Source organism: Acomys minous (assembly GCF_964271855.1).
Source record: "Acomys minous genome assembly, chromosome: 12".
NCBI classification, from domain to species: domain Eukaryota; kingdom Metazoa; phylum Chordata; class Mammalia; order Rodentia; family Muridae; genus Acomys; species Acomys minous.
The window spans coordinates 44,805,941-44,832,133 of record NC_140493.1 but is presented as its reverse complement, the minus strand read 5'-3'; the positions used below and the strand labels follow the sequence as shown (position 1 = coordinate 44,832,133).

Genomic DNA, 26,193 nt, shown 5'->3' with positions numbered 1-26,193 from the left:
ACGGCTTAGTAGCATCAGCACGCTAAAGGTGCACAGCTGCACTCCTGACCATCAGGGGAAACTTGCACTGTTCCTGGCCTGTGTACTCTACAGAGTGAGTGCTGCCTGGTGACCCGGTTCCCTGTCTCCTGTTGGTGCTGTGTTCCCTAGGCAAGGGCAGGGGTCAGACTGCTTAGTCAGCAACCAGACACAGAGGTCAGCCTCAGGACAGCCTCTCCCTTGTGCTGCAGCATCCCTAGCTCTCCCCTGAACCTCCCGTTTCTCCTCGGCCCTTAGGGATGGAGTGCCTGAGTAGACACAGCGAAGGAAATCTGAGTAGCCACCTCTGACCAGTGTGCCTCGCAGCAGGGGTCCAGCCCACATCCTGTCCCGTCCCACCCTGCAGGGGCCTTGTCATAGCATAATCTCACAACATTTTTCCCTCTACTTAGCTATATTGATGCTTAGCTATCCTTCAAGCCCTGTTCTCCTGGAATTTGTTTCAAAGGCCCCACTCTGTGTCTGCCTGGGGGTTGTCCCAATGATCCTGTTTCCTTGTCCATCCCTCTCAGAGCACCATCTCTGGTGGACGCTACTGTAATATTTTCCACCTGATTTTTGTGTTTTTAAACAAAGTCAGTCTCTATACTTTAGGCTGACCTTGAACCTGTGGCAATCCTGCCTCAGCCAGTATGGCGTTAGAGGTGTGAACCACCACATAATGGCTTTTAGCAAGTATTTGTCCATTGTTCAGTGCCTCAGTTTCTCTAAAAACACAAGGATTAGTACTATTCTTATGTATTATATGGAATTCTCAGGAAGATTATGTGAGAAAAATACATGACGCATAAGGCCTGGGACTTAGAAAGTGCTCAGCAAATGTTGCCCGCTGTTTGTGACTGTCTCAGCCCCGTGCTTTGCTGGGTAGCCAATCCCACATGTGTACGACAAAGCTGTGTGTGTCCTTGCCTACTGTAACCATGCCACAGACTTGGACTCTTAAGACAATCAGAACCTGTCCTCATAGTTCTAGAACGTGCAAGTCTGACATCCATGAGAGCCATGCCCTCTTCTAGGGAGCCAGAGGGGAACCTGCTCCTTGTCTCTTTCCGTTTCTGGTGACTATCAGTGTTCCTGGGCTTTCTTTAAGGAGCCTTAGCGTGCATGTATGCGTCTAGCTTGGAGCTTTCCAGTAGGCTGAGCTGGCAGGCCAGCAAGCCCCAGGGATCTCTTTCCTAGCACTGTAATTCCTAGTGCACCACCACACCCTGTTTTTATATGGGTTTTAGGGATCAAACTTGGGTCCTTATTCTTGCATGGCAAGCACTTTCCAGGCTGAGCTCCCTTCCCAGCCTGGACTTGGTATCTTTAGGTGGCCATCTTGTAATTACTCCTAGCCTTCCTCTTGGCGCTCAAAGATTCGCATCCGTTGCACACCCAATATACCTGGACACAGTAACACCTCCTCTCTCCCTCACTAAGTCTGAATCCTCTGTCTTGTTCCTCTCAGCCCTCAAAAACTACCCAGCCATGTGGCCAGCAGTGTTACCAGGCCTGTGGCTTCCTGTAGTATGGCAGCCATCTCCCTTCTCTTTAGTTTGCTTTGGGATTTGCTGTTACTGCTGCTACTGCTGCTGCTGCAGGCACCAGGGGAGGAGTTCTCCGGTTTTGTTTGATTCTTTCTGGGGTTTGTTTGTTTGGAAAATAGGGTCTCACTATATAACATAAGCTAGCCTGAACCTGGAAAATTCCAGTCACGTACTCTGGTGCTGGGATTAGAAGCAGCTGCCACCACACCCAGCTGCCTGTCACTCTGAAGTCTTTACTGCTGAGTGTTCTCGTCATGTCCCTGGACACCTTTGGCATTCATCTCATTTGTCATGGCTGTGACTGATAGGGCCTGCCCTTACTTGTGTTCATGACGAGTCCATGTGGCATGTGAGTCTGACCAGACCTCCTCCCACAGTGGCCTTCAAGGAGGGAGAAGGCAGATTGTGGGGGACACAGAGCTTGAGGTTGGCATTGGAAGAGGAGTGGAATAGAATGAGCTCCTCTTGGAATGCAGAGCATCAGGTCATAACCTGTGGCTGGAAATGCACCATAGATTTGATTATAGGAGTCTTACAGGAAGAAGCAAAAGAAAAGAATGCAGCCAGAAGCATAGCCATTGGCACACCTGCGAGAGAGTGGGCTTTGTAATGCAGCTGCTTCACGGAAGAGCTCCTTATCTTCCCGGCAGATGCTCTCTCCAGTTTAGGACACTCACTAGTGCGCCTGATTCTTGTCCACAGTCTCTGGACAGAATGCGCTGTTTCCTGGGCTGTAAAGATTCTAGAATAAAAAGGTTGAGAACTTTTCCTGGTTCTCACAGCTGGTATGTGGAAAGCCCACGTGGCTAAGAGCCTACACCCCTCACCCTGGTCACACATCGCGTGGGATGGCTGGAAAAGCGCAGGAGAGTTAGTGTCTCTGGCTGTCTCTCCTCGCCGTGTTTGTCTCAGTGCTTGGAATCAGTCCTGGAGAAGGCACACACACACACTGGCTGTGTGTCCTTGTCCCCTGTTGCAGCAAACTACTGTGTGGCTCCTGCCAGAACTACAGTGTCCACAGTGCCCAGAATAGCCTGGGAGTCACATGACTAAAGTCCTGCTTGGTGGTAAACTCAGCCATCTGTCTCAGGAGACTTCTCAGGCAAGCTTGTAATGAGAACGCAGAGGGGCTGAAGGCAAGTACAAGATCTGTGGGGACCTGTGATCTTGGAAGTTGCATTTCATTGAATTTCCCCCTTTTTAAATGACCTACCTTAAAGCAAACAGCATGTATTTTAACACATACATATACGTGATAAGGAAATAGGGACAGAGCCTGCCTTAGTTGCCTGGAGGGGTCACCTCTGACCACCGAGACCTAAAGTCCCTGTGGGGTTTCTGTTGTTTTGTTGTTTGTTAGTTTTTTACATCCTGTAGTCAAAAGGCCTCACAAGAAGGAAAAGGGGGGAAAAGGTTGACAACTCCAAGTTGTTCCTCTCCTGGAAATCTTTTTAAATACAAATATAAAGCAGATAATTTTTGTAGTCATTTTTGGGCTAAGTCTTCACATTCATCCTGTAAGATAAGATGACATCACTCTGATTCACTGGCAAGGAAATTGGAACACAGAGAAAGTTAAATTACTTGCATAAGATTACAGATTGATAACTTGAGTGGCATTTGAACTCATTTCTGACTTCACGACCCACACCCTAGTTCACTGTCCAAGAGATTCCTGCAGCCTACGTGCCGATCGTGACTAATTAACACTCTGCTCTTCCCACAAAATCTTAGCCCGTGGCTCTAAGCTCCATGGTGAGTAAAGCAGAAAGCTGGCCACAGTCTCTCCACTTGCCTGCCCAGAAACTATGACAGCCTCCTAACTGCCTCTATCTGACATACGGATGCGTCCAAGCTGCAAGTTCAAGCTGTGCAGCAGCGGGAGAGGAAGGGGTTAGGCTGCTTCTGTGCTTTTGCACCTTCCATCTTACAGAATTATTCTAAGCCCCATTTCTCCTACCTACACACCCGGCAGCCCTTGCCTAGCTGTGAGAACGTCAGAGTTCTTGTCAGTCCCCACAACACATGGCTTCCCGTCCAGCTCTGAGAAGTCACTCGCCCAGAAGCTCAGGCGTTAACTGACTGCGCTGGTTACTCTGTTCCAGACCCTGTGTGGGAGGTGGAATTACAGAGACCCAGAAGGAGTTACTGTCGATGGGGTACCAGCTCACTGACTATATTGGCACAGTTTCTGTCACATTCATAGGACTGCCTAGAATAATTATCACTTGTGTCATGCTTCTGCATACCAGGACTGTGCTTGCAACCCATGGATTATGTTCCAGTCTCTCTGTTGTAGTGGGCACGATTGTTACTCCTTTTATGTGGGTAAGGAGACAGGCGCTCAGCAGAATAAGCAACATCCTCCGAGCTCAAATCCAGATCAATGCTCCACCTGAAATTCAAAACTGGACTTTTACGGCTCCCACATCTGTACCTTTAATTTCTTCCCAGAAGAGGGTGAAGGAATCAAGTCAGCCAGGGAGATGTTCTTAGATGACCATGTGTGGGAGGGGCAGTCAGCAGGTGAAACAAGAGAGGCAAAGTGACAGAAGCCAACATGCATTTCCTTTAGAGGGCAGCAAGTAATTCTGAGTGGCCAAAGAGGGATGTTAAAAGAGACTACGGAGGTCTAGGCCTTGTAGGTGTGGGTCACCGCCAGCCTGCCCTGATGTTTACCTGTGCAATCGCAGAGGCTGACCACATGGAGCCAGGGACCTTCTCTTGCTATTGTCAAAATATTCATTTGTTGGAAATGTCTTCGTGTAAAAAGGATAAATTAGTGGGAACAACAGCTTGTACTTGGGCCTTTGTTTCTGTTCATATGGAGATTGGAAGAGGTGATTATGAACGGGAATGCCTACAGATCCTTAGCAAATGCCACGCTTGTAGTAAGTACTCCACAAATGGTGGGTGCTGTCATCTGTGCTGCTCTCGGGGCACCCTGATGGCTTGTGTAGAGCACACAGCTCTGTGGCCAGCATTCCTGGCTTCTGCAGAGCTATGGAACCTGCAGCGATTCAGAAACTTAGTTCCTTAATACCTTACCTTTAAGAGAGAGCTAAAATGTTTCTCATGGTGTTCAGAATGGCAGCTGACAGGAGAGAACAGGTTTAGCAGGTGTTGTGCAGGAACATGGAAGTCACCGTGGAGTGGGAAATAGCTGGTTTACTTCTTCATCCCCTAATTCCTATAGAGACCCTGAGGCCCAGCTCCACAGTGCACTTCACCCACCGTTAAGTGACCACAGAAGCCCCACTGACAGTCTAAACAGTTCTCTCCGTAACGCACACAGCCATCCTCATGGGCTCTTTTGGTTTGGACACTGCCCCACTGGAAGTTTTCCTGCCTCCTTAAAGTGCCATATCCTTGCTCACCAGATGGATTTTTAGATAACTGTTTCTTCATTTTCATAGCACCCAGCCTGGCTCTACCTCATCCCACAGCACTGTATCATTCCTGTATGTAACCCCCTGAGCCAGATCCTACACTCTGGGAGAGCAGTGGCACAGTCTCAGCTTGTGTTCTTTTTGCTCTTCATTCGTCATGCCTTGCACATAGTAGATGCTAAACAGTGTTTATACTGAGCACACATGGACTGTGCAGGTGGCCATGGTGTAATGGCTACTTGACAGCACCCACCCATACATGGGCCCTCACGTGTGAGTTGAGTGTGTCCTTCCAGTCTGGTAACTAGCCTCTAGATCAGCAGCTCTCAACCTGTGGCTTGTGATCCCTTTGGCAAATCTCTGTCTCTAAAAAATTTTTACCTCACAATTCATAACAATAGCAAAATTACAGTTATGAAGTAGCAGCAAAAGGAATTTTATGGTTGGAGGTCAGCACAACATGAGGAACTGCATTAAAGGGCCACAGCATTAGGAAGGCTGAGAACCACTGCTGTAGGTGAACTTGATGTTTTACTGATTTTTCCCCCTGTCCCTCCAGACTAAGGACCAGATCCGCAGCCACTGAGTATCAGCAGGTTTCTATGATCTTAGAAACCTACCCGGAGGCAGGCTGCTCACCTTGGCTAGCAGTAGTCCCTGGCTAGAACTAAAAGCATCAGTCCAGGTGCTGCTTGGTTTTGTTTGAACACAGGAAGTGCATGCTATTCTGACTGAGCCCTTCTGGTGCTTTCTAGAGCCTGCAGGATACCAGTCCACTTGCCAAAGTCTCTCTCATGTGCATATCTTAAGATGTAACTTTTGACTTTCCTCATAGGTAATGATGTGGGCCCATCATCAAGTAAGACGGCTAACAAGTTTGAGGGGCTGTCTCAGCAAGCAAGGTGAGCCATCACCCCTGCCTTCCCCTCCTGTAGTCGCTGTGGGCTGACTTACAGACTTGGACTAACCTGCCTTCCTTCCCAGCACCAGTTAGGGAGGCAAACTGAGCATCCTGGCTCGGTCTACTTGACACATCCCTACTGGGCCCCAGGGGGATGCCCTTGCCTGGAACAGACCTGCACGCACAGCCAGCTCCCTGCATTGCCACCAGGAGACACCCCCTCACTGATGGCCACAGGGCTGTGGCATGGTCTGGACTCTGTAGGAAAGAGGCTTCTTTTTCTGTTTTGGTTTGGTTTTTTTAAGAGACTGTCTCACACTGTAGCCTGTGTTGGCCTTAGATTTGTGGTACTCCTCCAAAACTTCTCAAGAAACATGGCATTATAGACAGCCAGTATAACCAACTCCCCCTCCCCACTTATTTTGTTCTTTTTTTAATTTGAGATGGGGTCTTATAATGTAACTCTGACTGTCCTGGAACTTGCTGTGTAGACCAGGCTGACCTCATACAAGATCCACCTACATCTCTGCCTTCCTAATGCTGAAATTAAATGTGTGCACCACCATGCCTAGTATATTTCTGACCTTTTAACTGAGCATTTTTTTAAGTCCTAAAGATCTTTTTAACATAAAAATGAAGTGTGTGTGTGTGTGTAAGAGAACGAGTGTGTGTTCGAGAGAGTTGAGGGGAGAAAGATTTGTTTGTTTTAAGCTAACAGTAGTGTTTCTCTCTCCCCTCCTTGCACTAAAGTGTGATCTTTGCTAAGGACAGAGTTGGTTTACCTCGACTTCCTCTGGAGGTGCAGGCAATACGCAGAGAGCCACCGCCACACCTCAGCAGGAGAATTAGCTATGGTAGGGAAGGCCAGCCTTGAGTTTACATCAGAGATTTTAAAAGTAAATAATTAGAACTCTACTTCTTCTAGTTCCTCTACCCCAGTGAGATCCACCCAGTTGCCACAGTCCCATTTCACAGCTCTTACACGCTCCAGCATGTCAGAGTGGCTCTCCGTCCCTTCATTCATCCTCAGCCTGACTCCTTCCTCCTCTTCCTCCGGGGGCTACAGTTGGACGGTCATCTGCAGAGGGCAGAGGGACCCAAAGTGTTCACAAGTGTTTGCAAACAGGATCAAGTTGCTGTGAATTGGACCATGCCCACCCTCACCTGCCCAGGCACCCTAGAACACTGGCTCTCAGCCTTCCTAACACTGAGACCCTGTAATACACTTCCTCATGTTGTGGTGACCTCAACCATAAAATTATTTTTTTTAAGATTTATTTATTTATTTATTATGCATACAATGTTCTGCCTCCATGTACACGTGCAGGCCAGAAGAGGGCATCAGATCACATTACAGATGGTTGTGAGCCACCATGTGGTTGCTGGGAATTGAACTCAGGACCTCTGGAAGAGCAGACAGTGCTCTTAACCTCTGAGCCATCTCCCCAGCCCCCCATAAAATTATTTTTATTACTACCTCATAACTGTAATTTTGCTACTGTTACAAGTTATAATGTAAATACTTGTGTTTTCCATGGTCTTAGACCACCCTCTGTAGTACTGGCAGGGAGACTCCCTGAAAAGGACTCCGTGATCTTCTAGGCGTTGGCCTTACCTGTGTTCAGGGGTGACTGACCAGTATTGGGCAGCTGTGTCTCCCCAAGAAGATACCGAGGCAGAACATGAGGAGAACACAGTAAATAATGCAAACTAGGCCCTCCTTCTCCTATTCACTGTTCCTCCTGTCCTGGTAGCTTCTGAACATGGCTGTTCCCTGGCCCCAAGAGTGGGAGATTGGATTGCCCAAATGCTGTAGAGAGTTCCTCAGGTCCCCTGAGGAGCAGTTCAGCCTCCTGTGAAAGGGAAGTAGTGGCTTCCAGCTAGCAGATGTCACATTTGATTATTCAAACAACATGGTGCAGGCTTGTTCCAGGGACTTAGGTGTTACTTCCCCTACTCATTTGCATGTCCTCCACTGAGAGTCTGCACCAGAGCAGAGCTGGGACTACAACTGGTGGTGCACTTCCGTCTGCCTCTCTGGAGGGGAGGGTGATAAGGGCTGTGAGATGGTATGAGATGAAGTCCTTTCACAGTGTGCAGTGCCAGGAACGTTCACATGGTGATCACCTCCAAACAAAGCTCTGAAATTCTCCACATGGCCCAGCCAAAAACAGAAAGTACACCATGACCTTTTGTTAAATTATCTTTATTTTAAGTGTGTGTGTGTGTGTGTGTGTGTATGATATGAAGGGGCAACACACTACAACAGGAGGGTTCTGGAGATGTGACTCGATGCTACCTACAGTGGTGTGACCACACCTTTACTGTCTGAGCCACCGCTCCAACCCTAGTAAAGAAGTTCGAATCTGGGCGTGGTGACAAGTTTAATTCCGATACTGAGGAGACAGAGGCAGATAGATCTCTGAGTTTGAGGGTAGCCTGGTCTACATAGTGAGTTCCAGGCCAGCCAGGACAACATAGTGAGACCCTGTCTCAAAAAAAAAAAAGCAAAAACAAACGGCGAGGGCCAGGTGGGGGAGGGGGGTTGGGGGTGGCACACGCCTTTAATCCCAGCACTGGGAGGCAGAGACAGGCGGATCGCTGTGAGTTCCAGGCCACCCTGGTCTACAAAGTGAGTCTAAGACAGCCAAGGCTACACAGAGAAACCCTGTCTCAAAAAAGCAAAAACAAAAATAGAAAAACAAAGTCTCTAAGATAATTTTAAGATGCCTCTAATTAGTCTGAATCATAGATCACTGTGAGTGTGGCTCTTCTAGACACTAAACAACTGTTATTTGTTAATCAGCACCGGTTCTGCTAAGACCGCCCTTGGCCCAAGAGTGCTTCCTAAACTACCTCAGAAAGGTAAGATCCTCCTCTTCGTATTGAAGTGTCACCCCTCTCCTGGGGACAGAGTGCCTCCCCCATTTGTTTGCTGATCTGTCCCAGATGTCTAGAGCAGTGTGGACTAGGTACCCAGCAAACATTTGCTAAATGAAGAAAGTTAAGCCTGAACCTGTCAATATAGCAAATACTGTAGTTTCCTTGAGGAACTCCTCTCTCAGAAGATGCTCTGCTAACTGTCAGTACCAGTCTCCCAGTCAGAAACCTGAGCAGAGGCACCCAGTGACCTACTGTTGTCCCACTTCCAAGTTGCGAGACCTTAGACAAATGATTTACCCGCATGGAGCCCTCATCTGTAGTAGTGAGGTTGTGTAAGGACAGCGTGAAGTCATGCTTCAGATGGCCCCTCACAAGGCGGTAGCAAAGGCAGCCTTTCCTGGGATGGCATCTGTCATGCAGAGCAGGGACACCTGTGCCTGGGAAGCACAGGAAACCAGTGTCTACAATGCTGCTGCTTTGCCAAGAAGACACTTGGCTCTTTGACCAAAGCTTCAGAAATCCTGACCATGCTTTTCATTTATAAAACGAAAATTTCAGCTTCTTACGAGCACACAAAGGTGCACAGAGTCATGATAGCTCCCATTGCCAATGCCCACGCTCGGTGTCCGCAGCAGAGCTGGCCCAGGCTAGTGAGGAACATTAAGATGTTCCAATCTGGAGAGCTCAGTGTCAAGTGGCACCTTTGGGACTGGGCTGGACTCCTGCCTAGGTAGCAGACTCCAGGAGGCTGCTGACTGTCTGTGGAGCAGGAAGGCTGGCTCCTCAGCTCACCTAGTCTGTCTGTCTCAGTTGATCGCAGTGGTTTTTCAGAATTTGCCACAAGTGCAGCTCCAGCCTTGGAGGCTCTTAGTGTTTTTGCCCAGATTCTGTCTTTTGTCTCTCATACATTTCCACTGAATCCTTCTGCCTGCCTCTTGCTTCCTTTAGATTCATACCCAAAGGACTCTTAGTCCCCACTGGGACCCACCTGTGGCTGCTGCCACTCTGCCTCTGTTCATGCCTTTCACACCTTCCCCATCCTCCTGCCCCAGTGGGAGTCCAACAGAAAAGACTCTCCCTGACATTCACCACCCCCACTCCCCTGTGCTCCGTGGCTGGCCCTGTGCCTCACTCGTTGACCATGACCTCATGCAGTCCCTACTGCCCAGTGCTCCACACATGTGCCACCTGCCAGTCAACCCCTTCACACTGTCCTTAGAAAATAAAAATTAAAAAAAAAAAAAAAGACAGAATTTCTGGAGGGTATAAGTCTGCCCCTGCCACCATCATGTGCCCCACCTGCCTGTGTCATCAGTAGTCTATGGTCCTTAAGTTCCCTTCCCCCAGGCCTCAGGACTGCACTCAAGTTCCTGGACCTTCCTACATCACTGTCCTCTCAATCCCCTACCAAAACACAGACATGTTTCCCAGATCTCCCATGCTGACCTGCGCCCCACAGACTACTCCCCCTTTGTCTATGTGGATGTTTTCACTGGCTGAAATCTCTCCACAAGAGACTTGCTAAGTACGCAAAAATAAAAACCAAACTATAATGCAGCCTTCCAGGTGCTCCTCAGCCATCTTCCATACCGAAGAACATTTCCTTAGTCTTTTGTCTGAGTCCCTACTCAGAGCCCCCATGTCATTACACAGGAGATCCCCAAACATCATGTCATTTCATGTGTGTACAGTCCAGTTGTCACATCTTCATCTCAGTTTCTTCATCTCAGTTGTCTCATAAATGGGTTTGTTTTTTTCTTTGTTTTGTTGTTTTTTTTTTTTTTACAAATTGTTTGAGTAAGAATCAAAACAAAATATAGTCAATCTATCTCTTAAGTCTCTTAAAGTTTGTTGTTGTTGTTGAGACTGGTAACTTTTTAAAGAAGAGTGGCTTATTTAGCCTCAGAGTTCCAGAACTGTAAAGTCTAGGCACTGCATTTGATGCAACACCCTGCCTTATTGTGCTAGCTGAGACAGCACATGGCTAAAGAGTATCTGTTTGTCTGTGCGCTCTGATAAGACCATGAGGATCCAGCCATGGGAGCTCCAGCCTCATGACTTGTCTCAGCCATACTGCACCTATGGAGCTCGGAGACCCTGGGGTCACATGAACTACAGTGCTGGCGTCATGCTCCGTCAGTGCCTCCGTGCCTATAGCTCTTCACTCTGAAGTGTGGTGTTTGCATCCCCTGTGCTCCTTGCTCGTGTTTCTCTCTCTTCCTAGTTTCTATCAGCTCACACCAGATGTAGATTGAAGCTTTCACAAAGCATTTTCTGAATCACACTCCATCAGTCTACATGGAGAAGTTTGTAGTCCCATGTCAGAACCGAGGTCCATTCCTTCAGCCTTAGCCCGGGTCCCACACTGATGGTTTGGTCGCACTTGGTTATTGTCAATGCTGAATCCCGTTGCCCTGTTGTTCTTGATGCCTCTGTAGCATCCTCACAGCACTGGTCCACATGCTTCCTCCACCACCCCTTCGATGATTCCCTCCTTTGTCTTATGTTCGGGGCCATGAGCCACCGTGGTCATAGTCCTAGACCACTTTTGAAATTCTGTGGTCTTTTGCTGCCTTTGAGAGTTTGGGGATCAGCACTTAAGGTTTGTGTCTCCCATAAGTGAAGATCATAGCAAGCCCTTCCCTGCCACAGGGAGCCTCCATCTTTCCTCCCTTTCTGCCTCCTGCAGATTTCAGGTTACCCAGTTTCATGCTTTAAAGGGAGGAACATAACTGGCTTAGCTTTAGTTTTTAGTTTTACTTTTTTAAAAAAAAATGTGTATGACTGTTTTGCCTTCTTGTATGTCTGTGTACCACATGCTTGCTTAGTGCCTGTGGAGAGCTGAATAGGGCAGCAGATCCCCTGAGACTGGAGTTTAACAGGTGGGAGCTGCCATGTGGGTGCTGGGGATCAGACCTGGGTCCTCTGGAAGAGCAGCCAGTGCTCTTAACAACCGAGCCATCTCTCCAGCCCCTAGCTTCACTTTTTGAGCCATGCCACCTGGGCCAGCATGAGCGGGGTTCTCTGAGCTTTGTTTCCCTGGAGAGGGGCATGGACAGGCCATCAGCAGAAGCAGTCTCAGATAGCTGTACAGTGGACAGCACTGAGGTAGCCCCTCTTCATCCTCTCCCTGCTCTTATAAGGATGCTTTTCTAGTTGCAGAGGCAGAGGCAGTGACTCTCTTAGTTCAAAGCCAGCCTGGTCTATATAGAGAGAGTTCTAGGACAGCCAGGGCTACACAGAGAACCCCTGTCTTGGAAAAGGAAAAAGAAAGAAAAATCTAGGAGAAAGTACATAAAATATTTAAAATGGGTGGTAGACTGACACAGGGAAGTCTTCTCTTTGTAAATCATATTATGTGCTCTTTAATTCTGAATGATGTGCTCTTAGTTTCCAACTTTATCCTTGTCATCCCCAGTGCTTAACTCGGGTGAGTGTTTGGTCTTTTTCCATGACCATGACACCAACCACCTTTATTTTACTCTGTGTGGTGACTCCTCTCTTGTCATCATTTCCCACAGTGGCACTAAGGAAAACAGAGACCAGCCATCATCTCTCCCTCGACAGAGCCAACATCCCACCTGAGACTTTTCAGAAATCGTCGCAGTTGGCAGAGTTACCCCAAAAGCCACCGCCTGGAGACCTGCCCCCGAAGCCCACAGAACTGGCCCCCAAGCCCCAAATTGGAGATTTGCCACCTAAGCCTGGAGAATTACCCCCCAAGCCCCAACTGGGTGAACTGCCTCCCAAGCCACAGCTCTCAGACTTACCTCCCAAACCACAGATGAAGGACCTGCCCCCAAAGCCACAGCTGGGAGACCTGCTGGCAAAGTCCCAGGCTAGCGAAGGCTCATCCAAGGTGCAGCCACCCTCAGAGGTCACACAGAAGTCACACACTGGGGATCTATCTCCAAACGTGCAGGCCAGAGACGCCATCCAGAAGCAGGCATCCGAGGACTCCAATGACCTCACACCCACGCTGCCAGAGACACCAGTACCACTGCCAAGAAAAATCAACACGGTGGGTGGGAGCCAGTGTTGGGCTCTTCTGGCAAGGCTCATTGCCCTTTCCCTTTCATGGTGCTGGATTAGACCCAGAGCTGTATGTGTGCTCTGTACCCTAATGCTAGGCAACATCCTCAGACTCAGCTGCAGTTCCCAAAGGTGATGGTAGGACGTGTTCCACTGTAGTAAGAGAGCAGCGGCCCACACTCGCTCTCCCTCTGGTTGAAACATTAGTGGCAGTGTGGAGCCTTGTGAGTGCAGACAGTTAGACCCCAACTGGCGTGCTTTGGGACATGGCTGCAGTGCCTGATGCAACTGCCTAACTAACAATGCACTTGTATTATCTAAGCCTGATTTCTTGGTTATAGGAAGGGCATATATGATACTAGGCTCGTGAGCAGCAGCACAGCTGCCAGGGAGCACTGTGTAGCAGCCACACAGCAGCCACTCAGCAGTGGTGTCTCTGACTTAGGAGCTGTGAGGGTTGAACTCACTCCCCTGGGGTCAGCCCCTGTCCCTGAATTCTGACTAGCTTGTGAATGGTGTTCCTCACTGTATCTTCCCACTGCAACCATAGGAAACGCCCAGATGGGGTTTTATAGCCGTCCTGTCCTTCCATCGTCCCATACAGTGTGTCCCACTCTGTAATTCACCAGCCTTATTTTGATGTAAAAAAATTTTTTTCAAGAGCCCTACAATATTTATGGAAGTGTGATAACTCCAAGAAAATGACACATAGGACTCAGGCACCCCAGATTAAGGGAGAGAACCCAAATTCTTTATGTGTCTGACACTCTGTCCTGTCATTTTATTATACCAGTGCCACACATCAACACTAAAGGTAAAAATGACCCATCTTCCCGTAGACTTGAGCCCACCATTGTTGGTTCACCATTCTTCCAGCCTTGTTCAGCACTGCGGTCAGCATCTCTAGTCATTTGACGTACACAGACCTCCAGTTCACACTGCCTGTGTTAGTGGGAGTACCTCACTTAAACCTTGCCATTATAAGTTAACACGTTGCAGGCCTTCTTAGTCTCTCAGCACTGAGATGAAAATCTGCTGCCATGGTTCTGTCAGTCTTCCAAGCTTTCCAGCACTCATGCCCCAGCCCCTCCTCCAGGAGCTCAGGAAGGAACCAAGGTCATCAGGAACATCGGAGAGAAGCCAGGGACAGAGGAAAAGACATTGGCCCAAAGCACTTAAAGAGATAGCTTGCTGTCCTTATGGCTAATACTCCTGCTGGCTGTGTGCTGGAAGCATTCCTTAGACAGCGTGGCCTCTGTTTCCATCTTGCTGTCTTCAGAGAACTAGAAGGCCAGACAATAAGTACTGGTCAGAATCACAGCTGCTTAGAGCCAGGCTCTTCCCTGGCATGTCCTGACCCGATTTGCATGAGGCGCTAAGAAATCTGTCTGCTACACATTCAACATACAGAAGCTGCAAATGTTGCTTCACATCATGTTCCCTTGAAAACAAAACATTTTAATAGCTTCTGCTGCCACTTCTTTGCAAGCCGATGCTGCAGGGGGACAGCAGAGGGAGGACAGGTCTCTTCACGCATACTGAGAAACCTGAATTGTGATTGCCCTCCACCAAAAATTACCTGCTGATGCCAGCCAGAGGAGGAGGGACTGCTGTTCCTGAGGATGCACAGTGCCCAGGGAGGGTGCCAGTCTTACACGCGCATGCACGCACACAAAGTTGAGGCTGAGCAAAGAGAGATCCCTGCCTGGGTTCTTCCACCTTGTGAAGAATCCTCTTCTGTTCCTCCCTTCTTTTTCCTCTCTCCACTCAAACCTGGTTTTTTTATTCCAGGGCAAAAATAAAGTGAGGCGTGTGAAGACCATCTATGACTGCCAGGCAGACAACGACGATGAGCTCACATTCATAGAGGGGGAGGTGATCATTGTCACAGGGGAAGAGGACCAGGAGTGGTGGGTACGTACCTGTGTCTGCCTGTTCCACCCCTTCGTTCCTCCAGCCTTAGGAGGGTGTGAGGACCCTGCCAGGTCCAGGACTCACCTCATGGCCATTCATACCTGCCTTTCCGTCACTAAATTTATGCTACAGAAAGACAATGCTACCTTGAAAATGGGCCAAGAGAACTAACATTTATGTTACATTTTCCTTGTGGTGTCATACGACAACATATGACATGTGTGTATGTGTGTGTGTGTTCATGTGTGTTCGTTTTAGTAATTCTAATACAAAACCCAAGCTCAAGAGCTTAGGTCACAGTGCATGGCCACAGCCAGGTTCAAGTCAGGCCCTTCCCTAAACATGAACTGATACTCTTGCCTGTTACACTCTGAGCCAGGAGGGAAAAGTCCGTGGCCCCATGCAGGCTCAGCCCTTAAGCCAGTCCTCAGCTCTCTCTAAAGGGTCCACAGTGGCTTCTTCACACAGCATTAGAATGTTAAATGAAGGTGTCCACAAACACATTTTTTGTTTTCACCTCTCAACATGAAATTTACCTCCTACCAAGAGGGGCCCATATCTGTCTGCCAGGAAGTGACCTGCAGCTCATGGTTGGTCCACCAGAATGAGTGACTGCCCAGAAACACACATCCACTTGTTTGTACATGGTTACACATAACTCAGCTTTCTTCCTCTGGGCTGCACGGGCAGTAGGTTTTGCTTTGACTAAAGCAGTTGTTCTCCACAGGGTTTTGTGTGGTTGGTGCTATCAGGAGATGCTTTAATGATGAGGGCCTGGGAATCCAACTGGTAAAAGTCAGGTGTGCCACTGACACCGTGCAGTGCTCAGGGAAGCTCCACAGCAAAGCATGTCAGCAGTGCTCAGGCCAGACGTCCCTGAGTGGGATGCTTTTCTTGGGGCTGGCTGAGCTGGGCGCACTTAGAGGCGCTTCCTTGTCCAGTCTCTATTTTTTATCAAAGCCAAGCCTGCTCCGGGTATACACTAGAAGGCCAGCTCTTGAGTCCACACCACACTCCACTGCAGGTACCTAAGAGAAGGAAAAGGAAAGCTGGCCTGTCTGGGCTTCCTCTACACAGCTCTCTAGTGCACCCTCCATGTAGGGGGGGGGGCGGTTTCAGCCAGTGCATGTGCTCTTGCTAGTCTTTCTATGGAGAGCCCACGACAGGGTGCATCTCAGTGCAGTTAAGTCAGTCTCACAGAGGTAATTAGGGAAGCTTTGCAAGTAACTGTGGCTTATGGGGTTACGCTGCAAATGGGAAAACTACCATAGGCCACTGTCAGTCTCAGAGCACTGATGGCATCTGGGGTGGCCATGGTGGCCAGAAAGCGCAGCAGCTCTTCAGTGTACATTCCTTCTTTCCTAATCACACAGGGCCAAAAGGCCCTAAGAAGGACCTTTTCTTTTTTTTTAAATCAAGTTTTATAAATAAGAGGCTTATCAAGGTTTGTCTGGGGTTACCCATGGGATGACTGCTCATCAGAGCATCAAGCATGGATGCGGAACCTGACACCTGTGCAAACCTTCCTCAGTAACTGCATCTCTGGGTAGCGCCATGGAAGAAGTGCTGGCACCTCCGGAAGGCCTGGGACTTGCTCGCTTGGGGCCCTTGCTTCTCTGTGTTGTTTACTATGAGCACTGTGGTTCACCAAAGGGTAGGGTGGGTGAACTTGGTGCCACCCCAGGCCTGCAGGCAGGCACAGGGCCAGGTTCTTACCCAAAACCCCCAGCACAGGGCAGCTGCCTGCCATCTCCTGTCTGACTACTCCTTTCTCCCTACAGATTGGGCACATCGAAGGACAGCCTGAAAGGAAGGGTGTCTTTCCCGTGTCCTTTGTTCACATCCTGTCTGACTAGCAAAAGCAGAACCTTCGGTCCGTCCACACCCTTCATGCCAGACCGCTGCCTCCGTGTAATCCTGTGTACAACATGTATATAGCTGCTGTTACAGACCAAGAACTCATTGAAAGGGCCACTCAGGAGGGGAATATAGTATGTATTGTAAATATCCTGTGGTCTTCTGCCTTCACCAGTATTAGGGTATCCTCTGGACCTGGTGCGCCTTGCTGGTTTGCCAAAGCCATCCTTGGCATCTGGCACTTACATCTCTCTCTGTGCTGTTTATGAGCAAACACAAACCAGGAGTTTAGGAGCTACTGGTTTCCCAGGTGACGTCTCCAGCAGCTGTTGAAGGGTGCAGAACTGACTCCTAACAGTGCAGTATTCCTAGTGGCGTTACTGAACATGCAACATTAGCAGAGGTGGGCTCTGTGCTCCAGGTGGAACGGCAAGTTAGCCCCCTGGCCGACCAGCCTGTAGTTTATCTGTGTACACAGTTTACAGCTACAAAGACCTACTTTGGTATTTATTACAGACACGTGTTCAGTTAAATGTGTTACTCCTTCAGCAAATGCCCACTGACACACAATCCTCTGCAGCATTTTACAGTGTACGCAGCCTCGTGCAAGTTTAGATGAGTGGATTTGTACATCTTATGGCGAGTGCCCACCCTGAGATATTACCTCATTATGCAGAAGTAACATATCCTTCATGACTATTTTGACAAAAGCTTAAAACCACGTCTGATGAAGTCCAACTTTCAGGAACCAAGGACTGCAGAAAATATCCGCCTCTACATTATGCATGCATCTAGAAGCTTACCCGAATTCTGCCTTTTATAAAGGAACAAACAGTATGAAGAAGTGAACTGTACATTTTTAAACTTGATTGCCATTAAAGCAGAAGTTACAAGATTGCAACAACACTTGTTTCTGGTCACTCATTTGGCCTTCTCCAGAGTGTTTGCACATCACGTTGACGCAGCACCCCTCAACGGTGTTGAAGCGTCCGTCCAAAGGGTCAGTTTGAAGTGATTTTTCTTCATTTCGTGCTTGATTAAACCTTTACCATTCAAGTTGGAAAACTGTAAAGTCAGTCTTTGCGTTTTCTAGTGCAGAATCCAGGTGCTGACAGCAAGCTTTCCCTCTTTTCCCCCTTCCACTCTCTTCCTTAACCTCCAGTTACAAAGTAATTGTCTTATCCTAAACTTACCCAGTAGACATGTGCCCTTCAAGTCAGTTTTTAACCGAGTTGTGGGACGCTGCTATGAATTGCACTGTGATAAAGCCCTCTGCAAGCCATCTCTGTCTGCCTGTCTGTCTGTCTGCCTGCCTGTCTGCCTGTCTGTCTGCCTCCCTGTCTGTGTGTCTGGTTTGTTACTGCTTGTGCTTTCTTTTGTCTGGTTTTTTCCCCTCAGCCTATGCAGCACATTGTGTCTCCATTTCGGCTTCTGTGTGAATTTGGGGGAAGAATGCAGTAGTTGTCTGTGGTCCTGAGTCCAGGACTGTTCTGATTCTGAGGTGCGGCGTCATTCTGGGTTTCCATTTGCTATTTGGACCACAGCACAGAACACAAATATTCTTAAGGAGATAATCTTGGCAGTAATGAGAAACATTGATTTCACAGAAGCGCAGTTCCCATGAAGCCTGTGGGAAGAGCCCTCTCACGGCCACAGCGCTCAGTATATACTAACTTACAGTGAGAGCTCTGAATACCCTCCCAAGGAAAAAAACCTGCATGACAAACCTGCAGAATAGCCTGTCAGATGTCACTGGGAACAGATCTTAAGCAATTGCTTCCGTAGTATCTGGCCACCTGTGCTTCTCCACACCAAACCAAGAGTAAAAAGGTGCCAGTCAGCATGCTGGTGTGCATCCGGGAGCACCCAGAGGCCTTATTTTAGAAGCCGTATGGTTTCAGAAATGTGGTGGTTGCCCAGTGTGCCAGTTCATTCACACATTCTTTTTGTTTTGGTTTGCTTTGGTTTTGGTTTTTCGAGACAGGGTTTCTCTGTGTAGTCATGGCTGTCCTAGACTCCCTTTGTAGACTAGGCTGGCCTCGAACTCACAGCAAACTGCCTGCCTCTGCCTCCTGAGTACTGGGACTAAAGGTGTGCACTGCCATGCCTGGCCACATAAGCTGGTTTTTAAATAAACAAGCTCCATCTCTAAAGTGATGACATTATTATCCTCTTCTTTTGCAGGAACTCACACAAATGTATGTTCATACCTTTCTTGTCTGATTTTTGTTTGTTTCCCATCAGGAACTTGAGTTTTCTCTATTGCATTGTACTGTGGGACATAGGAAAACTAGGTAGATATTCCTTTGGCAATCTTGTTGAGTTTAAATTTGACTTTTTTCTGGAACCTGGTGAGCCACTGTCTATAATTTTCTACATGACCTAATATTTTGAAGGTGTGGAACCTTAAGAAAGAAATAGTATATCCATTCCATTTTTCCCCCTGAAGGGAAAAATTATGTCTGCAAACAGTGTGTCTTAATTTACTGTTGGACAGCAATTGTTATTTATTTTTTTAATTGCCTACAACTTGGCCATGGTATATAGGAGCCCTGTCATGCCTATCACTCGTTAAATCCCACATTCTTACCTGGGAGCTAGCATCAAGCATTAGTCCACTTCTTATCTCACGTGTGTTTAATGTGACAGTTTCTCAGTACTGTATGTGTTTATTTCTACTTTTTTAATATTTAAAATTGCTTTAAATAAACATATTCTCAGTTGATCCCAAGCATCTGAAATCAGGCCATTTTGTGAGTTGTCCACTGCTTTCTCGCTGGGAAAAAAACAAACAACAACAACAACAAATGATGTCGTTTGGGAAGCAACGGCGGGAAACACAAGTCACTTCACATGCATAGTAGGGTACGCCTCCAGGCACACCTGAGCCCCCTCTCTCTCATCCCCACGTTTTATGAAACATATGTTCATCCCAGATTGGCACCAAGGGCAGACCAGACAATTTCTCCAAGTCTATCTTGGTGAGTCAGTGTGTTCAACTGGGGCTACTTACCGGAGTTTCTATGAGGGGTTACTTCCAGGAGTGTGGGCAGCTATACCATGAAGACCTGTATCACCTTGTATCAGGGAGGAGAGGGCCTTGTAAGCCCCTCCCCAGTAACCCCTAACTACCTGTATATCCTTGGGGAGGGGCCTCCTGAGTCCCCCCTCCACACTGAATGTAAAGGTCTCCTGTACTTGACCTTGCTGCTGAATATTCAAGGCATAGACGGAGCATGCCCAGAGGTCTTGATATACATGCCTTCATTTTGTCCCTTTTCCTGTGGCCAGAATCTTATGTTCATGTGCTGAGTGCTGCATCTGCCTGTCCTGCATGGCTGTCACTCCTGATGCAGCCACAAAGTGGGGTAGACAAAACAGATGGACTCTGCGGCATCTACTGTCTCCTCTGGGAGCCCAAGGGGCCTAGAAATGGGGTGCAAAGAAAGGCATTCAGTTTAGGAGATTGATGTGAGGAGTCCACACAAGTGGTTCTGGCTCTGAGGCTCCATGGCACAGTTCTAATCAAAGGGAGATTGGTAGGAGCCGAACAGTGCCTCCTCAGGAAGATACTGCAGCTTCCTTCCTTGAAAACGAGCACATTCCTGTCTGTTCACAAAGCGAAACAAATACCGTGCACCCAAGGAAAGTGTCCTTGGGAAGGCCCTAATTTCCCATCAGGATCTTTCTGGAAGAGGAGAACACAATCCAGGATCGAGGACAGCTAGCTAATCCTGTGATAAAATGCAGTCTCCCCTTGTTTGCTTGGGCTTTCAATCCCATGACATACAAACTTAACAGCTGACCCCAGAGAGCAGCCGCCATGTCAGGGGGGAATAGTCCAGAAACTGGAGGGCCACTGGGGTCACCCTGGTATGCTGGGTACTTAGCACAGACAGCCCATATTCCCTCAGACCTGTATATAGCCTTCTGTGAGGCGAGCTTCATTAGGCACAGCTGGAGTGATCTCCTCCAGGCCACACAGTGTGACAGGTAGCAGTGCCAGCCCACGTCCTGTGACCTCAACAGCAGTGTCCCTGCCTCCCTGCCCTTGTCTTTTTCTGTTCTAAGCCTGTGTCCACCTGCCCCCATTTGTAAGTCTTCCTAAGTCCCAGAGGGTGGGGTGGTGTAGTAACACTGGTTAGTGACATTGAGCTGTTTTGCCCATCTCAATGGTCTCCCCCAGTTTTGTGTTATGGGTGTTACACGGAGTGAATGGGCTCACTTCTGCTCTGATTACCTTGTTGAATGTGTGTCAGCATCCATGGGCATCAGGCTGACAGTAGCCTAGATGAGGTTGAGGTCATCCAAATGCTCACCTGAGCCTATTAAGCTGATTGAGACATTCCTTTTGTGGCCAGAGAAATACCAGACCTGTGGGCACAGAGACAGCTCCGTGTTCTCCTTGCAACGCTCACAGAGCAGAGAGAGCTCAGGTAAATGGTAACATTTGTGGGTTCAGCTATAAGGCAACAAAGAGGTGGCCTATCTTAAAGGCATTTACGGATTCAGCTCACAGAGGTTGTGGGGCTAGAGGGTGGTGCCTGAAATCAGCCAGAGCAGACAGCAAGAAGCAAACAGGCCACAGACAGGATGAGTCCAGAGTCATCTTTGCTACACTGTTGAGTGAAGTCTCCACTCCCAGCCCTGCCTTTCCTCAAAGGAAGCCTTGTCACCACTGGCAACACATTCCTAGTGCATTTGCAGATGACACTGATGTTCACAGGTAAGGTGTAACTTTAATCAGAATCAAGCCATTCCTGGTGTGGAAGCTGGATTTGAACCTAGGGACCTTTTGCTCTTGGTCAGAAAAGAAAGAAGCTGAGTTAAAGATGCCTTGCCCCAGCTGTCTACCAGGTAGACACTAGGAGAGTGTAACCAGGGAGTTTCATTGCCGTGATAGTATGTACCAGAAGGGCTTTGCAGGGAGGCGTCCTCGGACAGTGCACAGCCAAATCAGCACTAATGTCCTAAAACATGCACAACGGGACCAAGGAGGCAGCAGGGAGAATTGTGAGGCCACACACAGGCCCTGAAACCTGTAAGCCCCTGAAAACAAGAGTTAAAGCTCAGATAAACACAGTTGTTTGCACAAATCTTAGCACACAGCAAACCCTAGCCGGATGCAAGGAAGGCTTTCTGCTTCTGCTAGGGGGAGATGTGTTTGTCGGGATTCAGTGGCCAACTCACAGTTCCAAGCAGATCGGAGAGCAAGTGGCAAGTGTGTCGCCTGCACCATGACTTGAAAATAACACTGTGGCTGAGCTCTGAGCTGCTGGGCTCCTCAACCGAGAACGAGCTTCCTAGACTTTGTTCCTGGAAATTGAGTCACAGGAGGAAACCAGGGATCAGCATCTTAAGCCCAACCCTCAGGTGAGCCCCGTGTACCCACCAGCAGACAGGGTCCCTCTAGCACTACTGCTCAGGAATTGTCTGGAATTGTCTGGAATTGTCTCTGGAATTGTCACCAAAACGGAGACACACAGGAACCCACTTTGATAGTATAAACTCCATCATGGGGTCAGCACGTTTGAAACTGCAGCTGTCACATGCTCCATAGTAAAGTGCATAGAAAAGGACACAGATGTTGGTGTTCATCCCAGCCTCTGCCACATGCCAGCAAATGAGTCAACAGACATGGCTGAGAGGCCAGCACAGATTGCTTAAGCCCCGGGAGCCTCAAGTTTCCTTTGATAATTATGTGCTTTGTGACTTGCAGCTAGGTGCTCAGCTCGGAGAAGCTGGAAAGAGGTCTTCCAGAACTACTCACTGGCCTCCCCTGTTCCCTGTCAGCCCAGGAGAACCCTGGGACTTCCTGTCACCTGTGGTGTGTCTTCTGGCCAGACCCAGGGTGGGCAGTTTATAGGCTTAGATGGACCCTTTGTAATGTCACTTAGACCCGGAAGGGTCAGAGTCAGGACAGGGTCGGGGGTTCCCACTTTGGTTTTTGTTTTAGGGTTTCTGTTTTTCTGAGGAGAGGTTATTCGGTTCTTTTGTTTCCTTTTGTCTGAGGCAGGGCTGATCTTGAACTCACGTATGTAAACCAGACTGGCCTCAAACCTGATTGCCCTGCCTCTGCCTCCTGGGTTCTGGGATTACACAGCCTCCGATTCAAACAGACAGACAACAGCAACAAACACATTGAGTTTGACCCTTAATCTCTTCAAGTTTCAGGGGAAAAAAAGTTTTTTGGTTTTTTTCCCTGTGTAAATGGGGAAACAGTGGTTTTAAAACTGAACTGTGCTTACCAAATGAAGACAGGAAGTGGGAAGAATTTTCCTCATCTTCCTCAGTGACAAATGAGAAAGAAAAGAATCTACTGAGTGCTGGACACCTGGGCCTCTGATGGTGGTCACTTGGCAGCCCTAGAATGTCAGAGCATGTGACATGGTCATGAGCTAGAAGGGATCCCACAGGACCACTGGGAGCACCAAACTAGACCCGGCTGCAAAGGTGCAGCCGGAGGCACCAGCTGGTGCCATCTCTACCTGAAGTTGCCAGCAGATCCCACAGGGAAGGCCTTGCTCCCCGCAAATCCCCAGATCTTCATCCATGAAAAACTTGACACTGGCTATCAGTTGGGGTTCCCACAGACTCCACTTGCATTAATTTGCTAGAATGGCCACAAAACTCAAGGTTTTTATAGAGGACACTGCACAAGAACGAGCTGGAGTGAGGCAGGAGGATGGCCAGCAGGGTTTCCAAACCAGGCCGGCTGCCCACACCCAGGAACTGCCAGGTGCTCAGGTCCCCTCCCCAGAGCTCTATCCCTTTGGGGGTCTGTGGAGGCTTTTTTCTATGAGCAGGTTGGTTCCTAAGGCTCACCTCACCTTCAGTCCCCTCCCCTCCTGGGTAGGTGGGACATAGGGCTACAAAGTCAGAGCTCTCTCATCTTGCCCTGGTTTTTCCATTGTCAGCCTTGGGGCCAGCCAGCCAGTCCTTAGCATATGAAAAAGGCACTTGCCACTTCTGAGATTCCAAGGAATTCAGGTGAAAGACCTGTACACACATTTCAGCCTATCTCTGGGCCATTTTTTTTTGGTTAAAGGATAAAGGGGAGGAACTTCACTACCCCCTTCTCAGAAGCCTGGGAAGCCCCCTCACCCCCATGGAAGGTCAATGCCAGGGAACCCTGCTGCACTTGGCTCAGCGCGCTTGGGCTGCATACTGCTGACTCCCACCCAGAAACAGACAGTGGACAATGGACCTCTTATGGAGCCCTAAGCTGCAGAACAAAGATGCAAAGGGCACATTGTCTGATTGTGCAAGCCTAGTTCCTGCTCAGCTGGAACCACTTAAGCCTCAGCCGGGTACAGTGGCCTAGGCCTGTCATATCAGCTACTGGGGAGGCTCAAATAGGAAGGTCGTGAGTTCAAGGCCAGCCTGGGCAACACACACACACACACACACACACACACACACACACACACACACACACACACACAAATACTTCAGCCACTAGGACTCTACCTTCAGTTACCAGTCAGCTGCTCCTCTCTGACGGTCTCTTCATGGCTTTGCCAGCCTAAGAAAGAATCAGCAAATATGCAGATATGCCCAAGCTAGCTCTTTCTAACCTGTCCCTATGGCCTCCGCTTTGCCTCTCTACCCAGAGCCTAGAGGCCCACCCTTGTCTGTCCCACAATAGAAGATGCCAGTGTCTGTAGGACATATTCAGTCACGAGAATGAACAGTTCAGACAAAACAGGGGTCCCAGTGGGTAAAGCACTTGTCACAGCAGCCTGGCCACATATGACCCATGTAAACGCTGGACACCAGAGATACACGTACTGCAATCCCAGCATGCCCCTGCAGCAAGGACTGGGTGAGGAACAGGGAAACCAGAAGGCCACAGGCTAGCTAGACTGATGTAGAAAGCTTTAAACAAGAGATCCCATCTCAAGGTAGGAAGTTTGTACTGTTACCTGACTCCCAGTGGCATACAAGTGCCCACACTCACATGTGCAAATGTGCATGTGTACACACAAAAGAAAAGTGAACAGTCAGTCCACAACCACATGTAAACAATATGCTGAATCTCACAAACAGCTGCCAAGTCCAAGGAGCCAGACTCAAAAGAATTAGGTTTGAAGATGTTTAATGTAACAAAGTGGGTGCTCGGTGAGTTGCACGGTTATGTGTGAGAATAGGGCAACCACTAGAAGAGGCCTTGGCGGCCAGGGCTTGGGGTACAAACACCAATCTATTTGTGTAGGTGACAGTCATGAAGGCTTGTTCTGTTGGAAAATTCAAGCTTTTTGCACTTCCTCATTAGCCCTATGCTGTTCTCTATGGTATGCTGGCCAATGTCTAAGTAACTCTCGCAGGCTGTATTTGTATATTCATATTCAATTTTTTGTAAATTAATTATGCATAGCAATAATGAAGAGGCTATGAATTTGAGAAGAAGCAAGGGAATATGGAAGAGGTTGGAGGGAGGACAGGGAAGAAAAATGGAATAAAATGCAGCACACATGTATAAAATACTACAAAATAAATTTAATACTTGAAAAATAATTTCAAGCCAGGTTTGGTGGCATACAGGTGATCCAAGAACTTGGGAGACTGAGGCAAAAAGGATCCCAAGTTCAAGGCCAAGAACAACTACATATAATCGGACTCTCTAAAAAGGGAAAGCAATGTTTAAAAAGAAACCCTTATTTGTGGCGATGCCAGGTCCTTTGGCATCTTCCTTACTAGCATAGATGTGACAACCTACCAGTATGTGCTCCTGAATACTGGGCTAGGACGAGGATAAAGGCCTTCCTTGGAGATTTGGAGACCAGAAAGAGGACTGGAGGAGGTAGGGGAGGAGAGCGTAAAGGAATGACTATTGGAAGCAGGTTCTTGTACATCTATTAAAATGCCACAATGAAACTATTATTGTGTATAATTAGTATATAGAAATATTGGTGCGTAGCTAATAGAACATAAAAATAATATTCTTTGTCAAAAGTTGCCTTGAGCCAGCTCCAGCAGGCCATAAGGTGTACCTCAGAAAACATCTTAACAGTTTGGGGCCAAAGACTGGCTCAGTGGTCAAGAGCACTTGTCCCTCTTGCAGAGGACCTGGGTTCAGTTCCAAGCACACACGTGGTAGTTCACGACCATGGATAATTTCAGTTCCGGGGGTCCAGTACCACCTTCTGACCCTTGAGGGCACCAGGCATACATATGTTGCACAGACCTACATGTACATGCAGGCATTACCATAGAAGACGACTTTTTATCCCCCAAAAAATCCATGCCAAAGTAGGGGGTACTTACCTGCAGCTTGCTTCCCCTTGCTTCGTATGTCCAGTGCATATAGTGGGGGGTGCCGTGGCTGATTCCCCACTCTGTGTGCTCACTTCTTCCTGTACCTCAAGGAGGAGAACGTGCGCATGGGTTGGCTCTCCACCAGAACCCACCCATTTGACTAAGAGGGCCGCTGGTCTTTGGGTTGAATGTGGAGTGTGCCTTAAAGGGGCAGTGTAGGCTGGCACTGGCTCTCTGCTGGCATTTAATAAAGCACCTGGTTGTCTCTGCCCTGCCTGTAAATCGACACATGCCTGAGTCTGCTGCACAGGGTATGCATTGGAAGAGGGGTAGTCTTATACAGCAAGTACATTCCAAAACTGTATTTTAACTGCAAAAGTTGGGGGTGGTC

The 26,193-nt window shown here is 48.4% G+C and overlaps 1 protein-coding gene across 7 annotated transcripts in view; it reads left to right on the top strand.

Moving 5' to 3' along the window:
• Positions 1-19,275, top strand: part of ASAP1 (ArfGAP with SH3 domain, ankyrin repeat and PH domain 1) — a 298,778-nt gene extending 279,503 nt beyond the window's left edge. For all 7 annotated transcript variants that reach the window (XM_084751015.1, XM_084751011.1, XM_084751013.1 and 4 more), the window contains 5 exons: positions 5,793-5,859; positions 8,665-8,723; positions 12,263-12,762; positions 14,565-14,687; positions 16,469-19,275. In XM_084751015.1, the coding sequence (XP_084607141.1) occupies positions 5,793-5,859; positions 8,665-8,723; positions 12,263-12,762; positions 14,565-14,687; positions 16,469-16,543 (824 nt within the window). In that variant the 3' untranslated portion in view covers positions 16,544-19,275. The remainder of the gene's footprint in view (positions 1-5,792; positions 5,860-8,664; positions 8,724-12,262; positions 12,763-14,564; positions 14,688-16,468) is intronic.
• The last annotated feature ends 6,918 nt before the right edge of the window (positions 19,276-26,193 follow it).